Raw genomic sequence first — 16,312 nt, forward strand, 5'->3', positions numbered from 1 at the left:
AAAATAATAATTTAGACGAAACGATTCGAGAAAAAATTCCGCGAGAAAAGAAGAATTTGGCATTTTTTTCTTTTACAGTTTTGGCGAAGGTTGATGGCGCTTTTCCCACCAGTCTATTCCACACAGGACGGTGTGGAATACGTCTATTTTAGTCCTCGACCTTTCTATCCGCCGGCAAATATTTCTTCTTTTATTGCGATGTAAAGGTGGCCTTCTATCTTGTCGTTTACAGAACTCGAGTTACCCTGACGGAGAAAGGCGGCTTCATCGATCGAAAGAAAGATGGAAAATGACAGGACAAAGACCATCCTCGATTTGTTATTCCTCCTCGTAAGAAATCTCTTGAAAACAAATGTTTCATTCGAAATCCTTTTTTTTCTAATTTTTCTTCTCTAGATTGAAGGAATATTTAAATTGGAAAGAAGATCAATTTTATCAAAATTTTCATATCTTGGAAATATTGATCCTATACTTCGATGCAACGTCGAGTTTAAAATTACGAATCGAAATTATCTAGAATATTCAATGATAAGCCAAATTCGATTTTGAACGAGATATATAATATAACTCGGAAGAAGAAGTTTCAAAGACATTTTTTCATTGCTAGCTACGACTAAATTTCATTACGTCAAAATATATTTTGATTATTTCGAAAAATATCTATCGATAAAAATTAAAAAGATGATACAAAACGATCCCCAGGAACGTATCAGGGACTCACAGTTTTAGAAGAAGGAAATACAGATCTGTTATCCGCAGGAAATTCCTTATGGACAGCCGCATTTCCTCCCATTGTCGTTGACGATATTAATCTCTGGTCGGTCGTGGAGAATCGTACCGAAAGAGGAATCCATAAAATTCCTTTCAAAGACTATTAACTGTGCACAGGAAATGTAATCTTTAGAATTTTTAAAAAAGAAAAAGAAAACTTCAACTTACGAGATATTGTTAAGAAAAAAAAAACTCGAGTCGAGTTTGAACACTCGAAGACTTGAATTTATTGTTCCGGCAATCGAAGCTGAATCAATTGCCAGACCCGTTTCGACAATTTAACGATAGAAGCGCATAGGTGAAGCCGAGAAAAATACGAGGAAATATCGAGCCCTTTAAGAGAAGAAAGAAAATCGCCACTCGGTCAATTTTTCTTTGATTTTTGTTGGAGTAGAAGTGAAAACAGCCGGTTGAAAAAGCGCTTCAAAAGATGGAAATGTAATCACGTTTCTTTTTTTTTTATCCGCTTTCGTGATTCCTCTCTCAGATGTTTTTCCTTTTTTACACGAAGAGAGCAACGAATCTCTAAAGTGTCCCCGCCTCATTGGAATAATTACATCCGTCGAAATTTTTAATCGGCGAAATGAACGTTGACGGTAAAGAGAGAGAATTTGTAAAGGGACAATCTTCCTTTTGAATTCGTTCGCTCGTTCTTAACGAGGATAAAAATCCATTAAATTAAAAGATAATACCAAGCATCCAATACTATTACCTTCGATACTCTCGAATCTCAAAATAGATATCTATGAAACGAGATATTGAAAACAAATAAAGCTTAAGATAAAAATCTCGGAGAAAAACGTCCAAGTTTCAAAAGCTACTGGATAAAAAAAAAAAAATTTCAAAGGTAAAAAGAGAAACAATCAAAAGGAATCGAAAACAAAAATTTTGAAAAAAAAAGAAAACTCGTATCAAAAGGTTAATTTCGAAAGAAAAAGGTAAAAGCTCGACTCGAATCCATCTATCGATCACCACTCGATCTCCGCATTTCCACTGCGCCAAGCTAATGACGGTGTCAGTATCCGGTGTTCGAGGGTCAACAGACACAGGTCGCAAACAGGGTGGCTGACCCAAAAACCGGGAAGGACGATCTCGCGCGCGCCGGACAAACAGAGCATGAAATTTTCAATAAAACGCAACCCCCCGTGCCGGGTGGTGACCTGAAAGAAGACTGACCCGAAAAGGAATATCCGTTACTTTATCAGATGGGGAGGAGAGGTGGGCGCAAGTTTAATATCCTCTTTCTTGGACGAGATATCTTCGAAACATGGTTTGTTAAAGTAATTAATTAAATAACATTGCGCAAATGAAGGGAATTATATTGTATTAACTGTGTCAACTGTTTTTACGAGACGTGGAATGGCTCTCTTAAGATTATGACATAGGAATACCCTCGATAAATCTCACGATGATGGATCAGGGAATGTATCTCCACGTGTTTGTATTCTTGTTCTATTTAATCAGATTAAATAAAAATACTTTTTTTTCCAATAAAATGAATTTACAACGAGTTGTATTTGAAAATAGAAAGAGAGAATTGAATTATTCTTGCTGTTTGACGAGTCCATTTAATTAATATTTAATCTTCTTTACTGCTATTATGATCGTGTCTTTCTATGCGTTAAAAAAAAATCTTTGAGGAAAACGCGTAGCAAGATATTCAATTAAAAATACGGAAAATATAACGCGGAGAGTCGATAATGATTACGCGATCTCTTTACGCCTTTCGTTTTGTACTTCTGCGACAAATAGAGAGGCGGAGGATGGTACACTCTCATTAACCTCTCTGGTGGCAAAGCGCTCTTAGCCGCTCCGCTTCAATTGCTTTCGTCGAGACCGAAGCTCGGCCACCTTTTAGCGGTGTTTTGAAACCTCTAGCTGAGGCTGAAGAATATAAGGCTGGGGATGGATTATACGAGACCTGAAACGTAGCAGTTTTTCTCGAGAAACCCGTTTATCAGAGCTATCGATACGTGGCGAATTAGGCCACGACGAGTAGAAAGAGGCAACGAACCCCGATATCCCGATTTAATTTAAATGCTGCCAATTAAGAATTTCGTGAAATATGAATCAATGAAATTTCATGATTTTCGAGATCGAAAAAGGGAACTTCGTTTGGATAAAATATTCGTGTGATTTCTGAAAGTATCTTAAATAATTTTTAATCTAATTTCTAATTTTTCAATTGTTCAAATTACCTATACAAATTCATTTGTAAAATATTCAGTAAAGACCCAAAAGTTTAATATTCTTTCACGAAACATTCTACGTGCGGCTACATCACAATAACAGTCCCCTTTTTAACTTATTCGATTCACGATTCTCATAATACGAGAACGCAAATCCAAAATATCAAATAGTAACAAAAGGAAACAGATATATTTTTTATAATAATATATACATTCATATATTCACATATTCCATTGGCTCCAACTCGACCTTTATCATAAATTTCCTGTACACGATATCGTCCAGTGACATTTTTCTCTCTCTCTTTTTTTATTTTTCTTTTAAATCTCGAACAAAGAGGTGGGCGTCAGAGGAACACGATGGCAATCGGAAAGTATAAATTGTTATTTCAAACAAACTCACTCCCCCGAGCGTGGACAATATTTGAATCGAAGCTTCTTCATTTCGTTCACACGAGAGAAAAAAGAAAAGAGAAAAGAAAAACTCTTCACCTCTTCGTTTCCTCACCGTCTACGTGTTTCATCGGCCACCCATTATCCACCTCTCGTACGAGACACTCAAACGCTTTCTCTCCTCTTTTTTTTCTTTTTTTCACGAGGTCGCCTCTCTTTCGGGATATCGGATTAACCCTAGCCCCGGCTTCGACAACGTCGAAACCGGAAGCTGAAGATCCTCCTCGCCACCCTGCTGCAACACCGGTTATCCGATCGAGCATCGCTCATCCTTCCCCCTCCACAATCGTTATCTCGTGAGCCACCATCAGCCATGTTTTTTAATTCTAAAATCGAAAATTGTTATCTATCTGGGAAGAAGACTCGTCCATTTTCCCAATTTCAACATCAATTTGAATCGATCGATCGATCGATCATCCAATTTTCAAATTTTCATTCCATATTCCTTAAAATTAATTATTAAAATTTGAATCGATCGATCGATCGCCCAATTTTCAAATCTTCATTCCACATTCCTTAGAATTAATTATTAAAATTTGAATCGATCGATCGCTCGCCCAATTTTCAAATCTTCATTCCACATTTCTTAAAATTAATTATTAAAATTTGAATCGATCGATCGATCGCCCAATTTTCAAATCTTCATTCCACATTCCTTAGAATTAATTATTAAAATTTGAATCGATCGATCGCCCAATTTTCAAATCTTCATTCCACATTCCTTAGAATTAATTATTAAAATTTGAATCGATCGATCGCTCGCCCAATTTTCAAATCTTCATTCCACATTCCTTAGAATTAATTATTAAAATTTGATCGATCGCCCAATTTTCAAATCTTCATTCCACATTCCTTAGAATTAATTATTAATTTCGTCGCGATCCCTTCTCTCGTTTCCATTCATTCCGTTCCGTTTCCCGGAATTCCGGAATTATTCCATAAAATTCAACCGGAGTACCAAGTACAAAGGGATTATAAAGAAGCCAAGTGTCACGCGTCGCGTCACGGGTGGATATCCTCGCGGAGCCTCTTATTTGTATGCCATCGATGCTTCCCACCGCGACGAGATAGGCCGCGGCGGCCCGGCAAACACGGCCTATGGCTCGCCTCGAAACTTTCAATTTTCCTAACGAAATTAACCGCGACAGAAGAGAGGAGTTCCACCAGGCTGGTAAAACTGTACCGGTTTCCAAGTAATTACTCCCGTTCCCGCTTGCCACTTTAACGAGATTCGATCAACCGGGCTCGGTACAAACCTTTCGGTAATGGAGGCGCGCGCGAGAGAGAGAGAAAGAGATTCGTTTAAATGGAATTTATTATATTCGATCAAACGAGATAATTGAGAAACGATGATATAATTTTGCCCTTGTCTCGCGAGATGATTAGTCTTCCAATTTTTTTTATATTTTTTTTTATTTTTTTATTTCCCTTTGTAAGTGTAATTTAGTAAATTTGATTGGCGGAGTTTATTATTCTATTCGACTATTGTGAAAGATGCATTATTTAAATAAATCTAATATTATATATATTTACGATAATGATTATTTAAATAAATCTAATATTATTCAATTATACGTTGCTTTGTTCTATTTATTTAATGAAGAGAATTTTTAAATTCTTTGAATCCAAAATAAAAGTGTTGCGCCAAAAATTTTGTTATAGAGAATATACAAAGAATAACCTGAAACGTTTAACGTGAAAGCTTATAATTATAATTTTTTTTTCTTTTTTTAACGAAGGTCTGATTAAATTTCGTTTCGAAAATTGAGTTTCGTAATCTGGAATAAATTTGTCGACTCGCCCGTTCCGAATATTCCGAACAACGTAACCTTTGACCGAATTTATTCCCCGTATATTCACCACCGCTTTTACCGTAACTTTATCTGTGCCGTTTTCGAGCTATCTCGCGATCGAAACGGAGCTCCCAAAGACGAACAACACACAGTGCAGCCCATTTAATCAACCGACGATCTATCGACTTCCTTTGGGAAGAATCACGATAGACACCGAGATAGTTCTATTAACCAGACGATTCTCGATAGCATAGAAAGAGTTTTTGAGCGAGTTTGTGTGAAGAGATGTTACAAATATCGAGGAGTTATATATATCTGTGTAAAATATATTTTTATCATAATTCATATTCGAGGTATTTTTACGAATAAGACACAAAATAATTTACTCTCCTTTCTGAATGAAGAGATTCTCATAATTTAAAAGGACTGAATAAATATTTAAATATTCAACAACTTCTAAGAAAAGATAATATATTTTGATTATGTATTATTTCGATAAAAGATATTGAAATTTGCTTAAATATCAATGAGAACAATGTATACATTTTGCGAGATTTACTTTATATAATGCGCAAGATAAATCGATACCGGACGAATTGTGTACACAATAAATTCAGACATTGATTTAATCAATCTATCAGTTATATCTGAAAGCACATCGATGTAAAGATATTAAAAAAAAAAAAAAAATTCGAGTCGTCGAATGTATATCGATTTTTTTTTTTTTTTTATTTCTATTGAAATTGCTCGACGATGCACGATTGTTTGGAATCGATGTTGGAAATTGCAGAACGCGGTTAACTAGTTATACTAATTACACGTGGATTGATTGATACATGGCATGTTCACGATGTTTAGCCATTGAATACACGGTTTTATTCGTTTGCTGCAATCAACCGATAATTAAACTTCCTACAGAGGCTGGAACGATCTGTGACTACACACTGAAGCTATTTGAAGCCTTCGCGCATTCGCTTTAATTAAATGCAATTCGACACTAAGAAAAATTATTTAACCGAGAAATAACAGGAAAAAACGGAGGAATTTTCGTTAAGAACATGTATAAATGAATTTAATTCGATAACAATATATTTATCGAGATTCAAATCTATCAAAAGTTCAACAACCTCTTCTTAATGCGAGAAGAAACGATGAAATTACTGAATCAAATGTCAACTGTCGCGAATAAGGAAACATTTCCTTGAACGTGGCCCATGGATCTTGTGGGCGATCCGTTACTACAACGATACGTTTCGTCCTACACATGGACGAAACCGGCAACGATCGACATCGTGACACTCGAGGAAATGTTCACTAACAAGTGCACTACGACCTAAATCGAGTCGAGGCGAACGCATCACGCGTTTGAATTCCGGTGTTTGATCCGAGATGAGCAAAAACTACACCACACTTGTTTAAAACTGAATTTTTCGTTAACGACTTAATCGTAATCAGAATATATATTCGTGCTTGAGAACGTAAGATATAAAAATATAATACACGTTTTTCTGTATTATTTTTTTCCATAGAGAAAAGAATTTTTATATTCAAGGAGGAAAATTCATTATTTCGTGCCTAGATATTGAAGAAAAGATTGATTGGTGTAAAAAAAAAAAAAATAACCATTCGTTGGAAAAAAGAAAGGAAGGAAAGAAGACTATTACTAAACTAACTTTTCCACTCGAACCAAAACTTCTCCGATATTTTCACAGATACAATAGATACTTCCAGTCTAACGAATTAGCTATTTTTCCCTGGGATAAATCAATTAAGAGGAAAACTAATCCAATTAAGAGGTCGATATCTAACAAAAAAGCCACGGATTTTTTCCCAGACCCTCAAACTTTTCTCGATATCCGTTCAAGACCAGATATTATATGTACACCCTATATCCTATGAATATCGAAGCACAATAGAAAGTACGGATGATCATTTGGCCGTCTTGTCGCTCTCTCCATATATCCGTGGATCGCAGACACAGGGATGAACCGAGAGGGATAGGAAGAAGGGTGCGAATTAAAGCGTGACAAGAAACGACAGTGGGTCGTGTCGGTGTCGGTCGTTGGGTCGGTGAAGCCAAGAGGATGAATGGGTCTGGCCCTGGGGTGGTTCACCAGCTGACTGGGGTTGTTGTCATGGCAACCAACCAACCAACCCGGGAGCAACGCCCCACCCCTACAAAATTCATACATACAGTTCACTTCTTTAACTTCTTCACCCTTCTTCAACCCCTTTCCTTCTCTCTATCATTCTTCATTATTTTTCGCGTCTCTTCTCTCTAGTTCATACTCTATTGCACTCATGAGAAGGGGGGAAACGCAAGATCTTTGAGGCAGTTATTTGATCTTGATCTTAATCTTGATCAACGTCTCTTTCTCATTTTGTTTGGAAAAATAGTACAAATGGTTGGTAATATTAGATGTCGAATATTTAGAAAATATTGCATTATATTCCATCATTTTTGGTTAGAAAAATACTTTCTATATTTTCAAATGAATATTTATTATGAGATAAGATATTCCATTTCATCAGATTTCATTGAAACTTTTAATATTGATGGATTTCATATTTTTGTTCTATTAATAAAAATGATAGATCAGATACTTTTATTTACCCAGAAAAATTTGGGTCATTGATTTTATCAAAACTTTGAACACTGATGGATTTTGTCGTGTTTTGAAAAATATCTTATTTTAGATATCAGATACATAATAGTTGTACATAATGCTTATACTTTTATGTAATGATATAATTCTCTTAATACAATTAATCAAAATTAATTTTATCAAAATCTTACCAATACCAATAAGTTATTATTTAACTTAAATTTCTTATATTATTTCATATTATTTCATAAAATTTATATATTTTTCAAAATCTTCATATCTATTATTATTAGATTTAATGATTCCTTATTTAATTTTCTCCTTAATTAATTCTCAATAATGTTTTCATTAAAAATTGAAAATTGAAGAGTAAAAATTTCAATGTGAAATACCTAATATATAACAACAGCAATAATGGAGGAAAAAGCACAACGTGAACTCGAGTTACTCGTAGGAATGCGCGAAGAATTCTAACTTCAGAGTGCACCAACGACGAATTACGAAATGAACGGACGTCCGTTCACTGTTTTTTGCTAAACTTCTGGACGAATGGAAGAAGGCGGTTCACACGTGCTCTAACATGTTTAGCAGACTATGAATTCCACATGATGAATTTTGTAATCGTTGGTGAATCAATCTCTATTTTAACATCTGACTTAATGTCACAAAAAAGTAGTATCACATCACAAACTCATCTCATTTAACAAATCTCTATATTAAAAGAATCAAACAAATAAATATAATTAGAAAAAAAATACAACGTAAAATATGTTCAGAATAAAAATAAATAAAAAATCAATTAAGATTTTTCATTAAGGGGTTCATACAAATTTCTCTGATAACCTTACCTCACAGATATAAGACAATTTTAATTAATTAAAGCTTGATCAAAGGATACATATATTTGATCCCTTCCATATCGAACTTGAAGGTTTCGATTGATTCCCGTTTCGTCGATATCGCTGATCACTGTCATATCCGGGACACCCAACTCAGGGCTCGAGCCTGAAACAAGAAGAAAGACTTGTAAGAAAAAACTTTTTTATTACACTTTTATTGTAAACTATATCTTTTATAAAATAATTGAATTATCTCAACGAACTTTTAATACATATTTATCTTTTTTGAATTTGTTTATTTTTTATCCTTGCTTCTTTATTAAGTAATTAGAAATAAATTGAGAATACCATGTCCTTCTACTTCATTTCTTTTAGCTTTTTCATTGGTCGCTCGAGCTCCGCAATGATCACTTAACATTGATCTCCTTCGCTTAAAAGGAACGCGATATGGAAACCTGGTAAATTCTCTGACCACCTGTTGTTCAAGCATGAACAGCACTGTATGTGACGATTCCTTGTCACCTCTAGTGGTCAATTTCCAATGTGATTGAGGTGTTAATAGAAAGCCATCGAATCAAACACGAAACTATATGTAACGAAATTTCTTTATCCTATCATTTCATAATATGAAATAATATCGCAGTAATCAATAAATGTTATTCTATCACTGAAAATCATCATTTCATCAAAAATTAAATTCCACGATATTGATGAATTATACATTATATAATTCATATAATGAATATTATAAATATTATATAAAATTGCTTATGAAATTAGAACAAAATTTTTTTCAAAATTTGTTCGATTTAAAGTAGAACTAATACAACTTTTACAGCAATTTTATTTAAAAAAAATCTTAATTCCAAATCCATTAATTATAATTAAAAACACATAAATAACACGCGCATATTTCACCTCATAATTCACGAAGAATTCAATGGAATCAGTGTTACAAGGTTTCGAGGAAAGATTCCAGCTGCTCGATTACAATCTCGATTTAATTAACATGCTCTCGCGATGACGAGCCGGGTGTAGTGGTATCACGTAAATGGCGCCTACCCCAAACATCGTACTCTCTGATGTAACTGCGATTTGTTTTTTTTTCTCCGGTTCATTAATCAATCCTTTGTACGTCACCATCACATGCGCGATTTTTTTCCTTGTTTGTATTCCACATTGCGATTTATCAACAGGGAAACAGTTTGGTGACGAAGAATTAACCTTTGAAACGATGATCGATTGTAATTATATATTCGTTCGCTGCAAAATTTGATCTTTAATCTTTTTCAACACTTGCGATTTTATGGTTAGATATTATTGATCCAATCAATTTGGCGATAAATAGTAATTAATATTAGATAGGTCTGTATCTGTTGTAGATCATTTCTGATCATTTCTGAGCCATATTATATTGTATAATGGTTAAGTTCTAATATCTCTGAAAATTAAAAAGGTTAAAATATGAAAGTGGTGTATAATTTGCCTTTGTTTCAAAGTTTATAAGTTTAAAAATTATGAATAATTAAATAAGAAAAAGGTTCTTCCGGAAATGGTGCCATAATGTTACTTAAATGGCGAGCAGAAAAATTGTCGGAGAAATTGTTAGTCGAGTCTGCAAGACGAAATATTAAATTTCGCGATAGTAGTTAGCAAGGCGGTCCTCGAAGAATCACGTGACATACGACCTTGGGGAAATAGGATCACAGCAGCTGACGTGCAGGTGTAACGTATTTCGCAGGTGTATGTGCACTGCTGCTGCTGCTGCTGCTGGTGCTGCTGCTGCTATAGCACCTGCGTACCGCGAGCACGTGGTTCGCCACAATGATTAGAGATGATGTTCCAATTAGATGAAATCAGATTTTTTTTCTTTTTGAATCCCTTAACCATCCCGTCCATCATGAGAATATTTCAAAAAAAATATATAATTTAATGCTTTAATCTTAAATAAAAATGCTAATTTCATTATTGAAAAATAAAAAAGATGTAATTTTGATATATTAAATGGAAAATGAATCTGCAAGATATACACTGTATATACATATTTATTTGAATTTAATCTTACTTATAATATAGTAGATATAATTTCCAAGATTAAGCTGCGTTTACAAGAAAAGACTAGCATTTGACGAACGACCCATACACGAATTTGAAGATCATAGCAACAAATTAAATTTCCCTAGATTGTAAATAGTATTCCGACTAGTATTCTATTTATCTCGTTTCTTTACATAAAATAAATCATCCTCTTGTTGTTTTCTATATATTCTTTGTCATATTTGAAATATTTTATCAACAATTTCGGATCTTCCATCCAATTCTAAATCTTACAGTATTTATAGAAAACGCGCGAAGTCGAGATAAAATCTTGGAAGGAATAGGTGCAAAGATGGATGAATTTTTTTCATGATATTTTATGATTAATAAATTTCACATTATAATCTGAATTCTGAATTTTCTAATCTAACTTCACAAAAATTGTAAACAATTGTATTTAAATTTAAATTATATTTAAATATTGTATTTAAAACATTTAACAAATAGAGGTTATGTTTTGATCGTAAATATCAAAAATATATTTATGTTATTGATCTAATAAAATCTTTTATCTATCTTTGTAAATAATTATTATTATTATTATTTCAGGATTTGAAGACATTTCATTAAATGATTCAGTATCATATTTCAATAAAAATATTAAAAATAATAAAATTTAAATTCAAATATAATGAGATATAAATCACGCACAGATTTCGAACTAAAATATAATAGGAATAAAGAATTGTAAAAAAAATTATAAACTTTACTTTTCATTCTATTTTTTTAATTATGAAATTGTACAAAAACTTAGATGAATATATATATTTAAAAAAATAACCTAAAAGCAATTTTTTTGTTTTTGTCTATGATTTCTAAAATATATCATATTTCATATAATTATATTATATATAATTACTTTCATCAATTTTTTATCAATAAAACTATACACAAATTTCTAATTTATAACTTTATATAAAAATTTAATATAAAAAAAATGATAGGAACATAATAAAATTGAAATTTCATTTATTGAAAAATTATTCAACATTATTATTCAGAGATATAAAACAATTTGGTTATTTATAAAATATGTTCTTTTCATGTTCAATTAAAAATCACCGAACTTGTTTATCAAATTTCAATTCTTTTCATCACATATTTATCTTTCTCTGTAAGAAGTAAATTTATTTAATTTTCTGTTCCTTTTTGTTTCTTCACTTGTCCTTCTTGCTGCGTGTCTCCCTTTTACGGTGCGTCACCTTCAAGAAACTTCATGCTGTCGATCGAGGACGAAGCTTTCATGCAACGATCCAACGACAGTGCAGTCCCGAAGAGTTTCTCAGGGAGGTCGACGACACGTAACAACGGGAGGAAATAATTAACTCGCCACATTATCATATACAGAACACCAACGTATTAATTTATCCGAAAAGCGTACAAAGTATTGCCGAACACATAAATTATTCGTTTCCATAGAATTTTCACACATATGTTTTCACACATATCGATTATTATATATTATAGAAATTTCAATTATTTCAAAAATCGAGTTAATCAAGATAAAAAAATAATACTGAATAATTATGAAACTTCACAAAAAACAATTGTATTTAAATTCAAAACATTTAACAAATAGGTTATGTTTTGATCATAAATATCAATATATCTTCAAGAAATGTGATTTCATAATTTTAAATGATAATATATATTTCAATATTTACATTCAATGATTCATTCTATGAGCACGAAATTCCGAAGAAACCTGCTTTTACCAGGATGCTGTTGTGACTCATTCTTTCGAGATGTCTGTTGCGTACACCATAGAAAAATTCTCAGATATGTGAACTATAACTTGAAATCGAATTTCACCATGTATATATATTTTGAGAGTTATAGATTTGTAAATGATAGAAACTTTTGGAAAATTAGTTAGAAATATTTTGCGATAATTTCACTGATCTTTACACTTCATCAAATCGAAAATATCGAATGGTTAAATTCCATCGAAATATCGACTGCTAGATTCAATCGAAATATCGAATGATTAACGTGAAATTTGCTTTTTAGAAACATGTAACTATCTAGGGAATTATAATTAACAATTTCAGATTATTACTATTAATTTAGAAATTGATTACGTATATTTGTATATTGTTAATAAATTGAATTTAAATGAATGAATTGAAAAAATTTAATCAAATTATTTTGTTCTTTTGGTTGAAATAAAAAATATAAATTCTTATTTTAGATATTTTAGATATTTTAATAGAATATATTTTAAACTTTATTTTATTATAATAAAAACGTGTTGCACATATAAAGTAAATATCATTATTCAATTAATCATTTAATTTATTTTATTTAAATATTTAAATTTTATTGTTTATTTCTTTTCATTTTTTGAAAAGATTCAAAATTATTAAAAAAATTTATATACTTACCTATAAAAAGAACTTCCTTTCTATTTATTATATAAATTTATTATATATATACAAATCAATTCGAAATATTTTAATTTTCAAAATTTTCGTCAATATATAATAACAAAAATGAAAATTTTCATAATTCTTAAAATATACAAGATTTACAAATAATATAATATTAATTTTCCTTAGTTTCAAATCACTGAATGCATTGTATTGTATTCCAGTTCAAAATATGTGATCGCATATATGTTTGTACCGTAAGTGGTTTTATCATACTACGAGATGATAACTCGAGTTGCTGTTAATATACACTTACATTGTATACATTAAACTGTCATAAATACTGATTATATATGAACAAAAAGATTGTATTTCCTACTTGGTATAGAAATAGATATATTAAAAAAAAAAGAAGGTTTTTTTTGTGAAATATTTTTTATGTTCAATAATCGTCATGATTTTTTTTTTAATAAAAAAATATATGTATATATACCTCAAAATTATATATCTCTCAAATTAATATTCTCAAAATTTAAAATTTTTTATTTTTAATAATTAACAAGAATATTTACTTTAATACAAAAACTTACTTCCAAGAGCTAGTAAATTAGAATTAAAAATTAAAATATATATAGGTAAATAAAAGGTAAATAATTAAATGATATTTATAATCAATTTTAAAATTGAATAAAATTATATGGCAGAAGTAACGAATAAAAAAGTTCATTTAAAAATACAAAAGAATGTGCACTTTTTATTGACTTGCATGAGAGAAAAGAAACGAAGCAGAAGATGGAAATCCCTGGACGTATCACTGCACTGCGGATATATATAGAAGAAGGAAAGGTTGACAGATTCAGAGCGGAAATCATCGCATATCATAAAATATCTTCTTTATTGGTTAAATTTCTGTAAAAAATTTGACATTTACACCTATCGTTCGAACGAAGTGATATTAAAGATAATTCGCAATAATGTTAAAGATTGCATGATAAGAAACCACCAGATGTCGCATTGCAAATTAAAAGCTCCATGAAATATGTAGATCAAATAGATTACTAATTATGAAAAGTATTTATTATTCATAAAAGAAATTTTCTTTATAAAATAAAAACTGTCAAATAAATGCAATAATGCAGTTATATTGTAAAAATTTACAAAAAAAAGTTACAATTGTATCTTAAATAGATATGATCAAGAATTTTGCAATTGAAATTTTGGATTCGACTTATTCTCTTTGTTTTCATCTCCTTGATTTCATGTAGAAAAATATACATATTTAAAATGTACAGGTAAATAAGATTCTTGAATGTCAATCAATAAGACATTAAAAGAACAATTTAAAAGCCATCACGAATTTGACATCGGACATTATCCTTCAGAGCAATCAGTTAATGCTATTTCATTCAGTCTTATTTAAGAACGTAAATTATAAATTCACATATAATAATTATATACTATCTATCATATATTTTTATATATAGAGTTTTTCTATCAAAAATTTTATTTTTTAAAAATAAAAATTTAACGTTTTTCTTTCTTTCCTCCCTCTACTCGAATAATATATTTTTCGAATAATCGGTAAAAAAAAGCAAAGAACGTGACGATATTCAAATATTTTTACGCAATGTCACTGAACTTTATCACGAATTATGAAAGTATCATAATAATAGAGACGAAGCAATTCAACTCGCTTCTTGTTAGTTCTATACTATTATTTCTATTATTATTATTACTATCATAAAATTGCACCACCCACTGTGTACCGCATTGATGCATCATGGACATTACGTATATATATTTTCATCTCTATACAATGATTTTTAAATGTATTATTGTATTTTATCAAATCGATGAAAATTCGCAAAAACGTAGTTATATGAAAGAAACGAAACATCAGCAAAGTAGAACTAAATGAAAACTTACCCTGCGTGAAGTGCTTAGCAACCATGATGTGCGTGGCTCACGGCTCAGAACATTATTCTCCACCCCCTCGAACGAGGCTGTTGCAGGGTAACGATATATCCGGGCAGGAAAAACTTCACTTTTCACGCACGTAATAACGAGCGTTGACGAACTCTGTTTTCTGTCAAAATCACATGTTCGCGAACTGTCTGTCGTTTGTTCACATACTAGGGTGTACATGCAATTGTGTTCTGTGTGCGATTTAAGACGCGACTAAACAAGCACGAGGAACCACGCACATGCTCGACAGTTGCCACCCGACTGATGTTAGGTCTTGGCTTCGCTTTTCAAATGAACTAACCCTGACTCGTTGCGCCACCATCCTTGTGTTACAAGTTTCCCCTCCTATTCTACTTTAACGATCGAATATTCTTTTCTGCATTATCGACCGCACTGCAGTTACTGGTTCATAAGAAAACTATGTGTCAGCACTTGCTAAAACTTCAAATTGATCTTGACATAAAAAATATAAAAATTAACTTAATAAAAATTATATAAATGAAAAGTTATGAAAATAATGATATAAATTTACTAATTAAATAATAATAAATATTGTAAGTTATTTTATAATTTATTATTCATAAATATTTTAGTTACTGACGTAAATTATATGGATCGCAATATGATTTTTCTTAAATTAAATGTGCAAAAGTTTATGACTAATACAGATTCTAAAAATATATGAATAAACAACAACGAATGAGTTCATTCAATGCTTTAAAATTGATACAAAAGATTTCAGTAAATTTTGATTTAATATTCGAATTAAACATATGAATGTATCATTAGATAACAACTTATAGAATGCTTTTAAACGTTATTTCTGTAGTGATAAAAGATTTTTATTTATTACTCTTGTGACGTATAAAATAACTGTAAATTTTCCATCGTATCATTTTTAAGTTATCTACATACATTTTTCGTCATTCTTAAGTATAATCAGACACTTTGAATAATAATACGAAACTGCAAAAATGGACAAGTAATGACGGTGCATTACCGTATTTGGCTCTACGGGAAGTGTCTTGCCTAAACAGAATCAGAGGATCGACACGTTTTTTTGTAGCAGTTAGCAATCCCGTAGCATAGAGTTACGTCAGTCCAATCGACTATGAATCATTATGCACAGAACATATCATATAACTTTTCAAGGCTTTCATTTTATGATCAGGTTGTACTCCTTGATATTAGATGCCGGTTTTATAATTATCGCAATAGAATTCGATTATT

The 16,312-nt window shown here is 31.3% G+C and overlaps 1 protein-coding gene across 3 annotated transcripts in view; it reads right to left on the minus strand.

The window, feature by feature from the left end:
- The window catches only part of LOC413171 (myosin-I heavy chain), a 37,959-nt gene extending 22,596 nt beyond the window's left edge, over positions 1–15,363 (minus strand). For 2 of the 3 annotated variants that reach the window (XR_409911.3, XM_006564187.3), the window contains exons 1-2: positions 15,044–15,363; positions 8,711–8,817 (exon numbers count right to left, since the gene is read on the minus strand). Coding sequence is in view for 2 of the 3 variants with exons in the window: in XM_006564187.3 (XP_006564250.2) it covers positions 8,711–8,817; positions 15,044–15,068 (132 nt within the window). In the remaining variant the exon portion in view is untranslated. The remainder of the gene's footprint in view (positions 1–8,710; positions 8,818–15,043) is intronic. The other variant, XM_396622.7, reaches the window with a different exon arrangement.
- Between the last annotated feature and the right edge of the window lie 949 nt (positions 15,364–16,312).

This window comes from Apis mellifera, linkage group LG5, assembly GCF_003254395.2.
Source record: "Apis mellifera strain DH4 linkage group LG5, Amel_HAv3.1, whole genome shotgun sequence".
Lineage (NCBI taxonomy): Eukaryota > Metazoa > Arthropoda > Insecta > Hymenoptera > Apidae > Apis > Apis mellifera.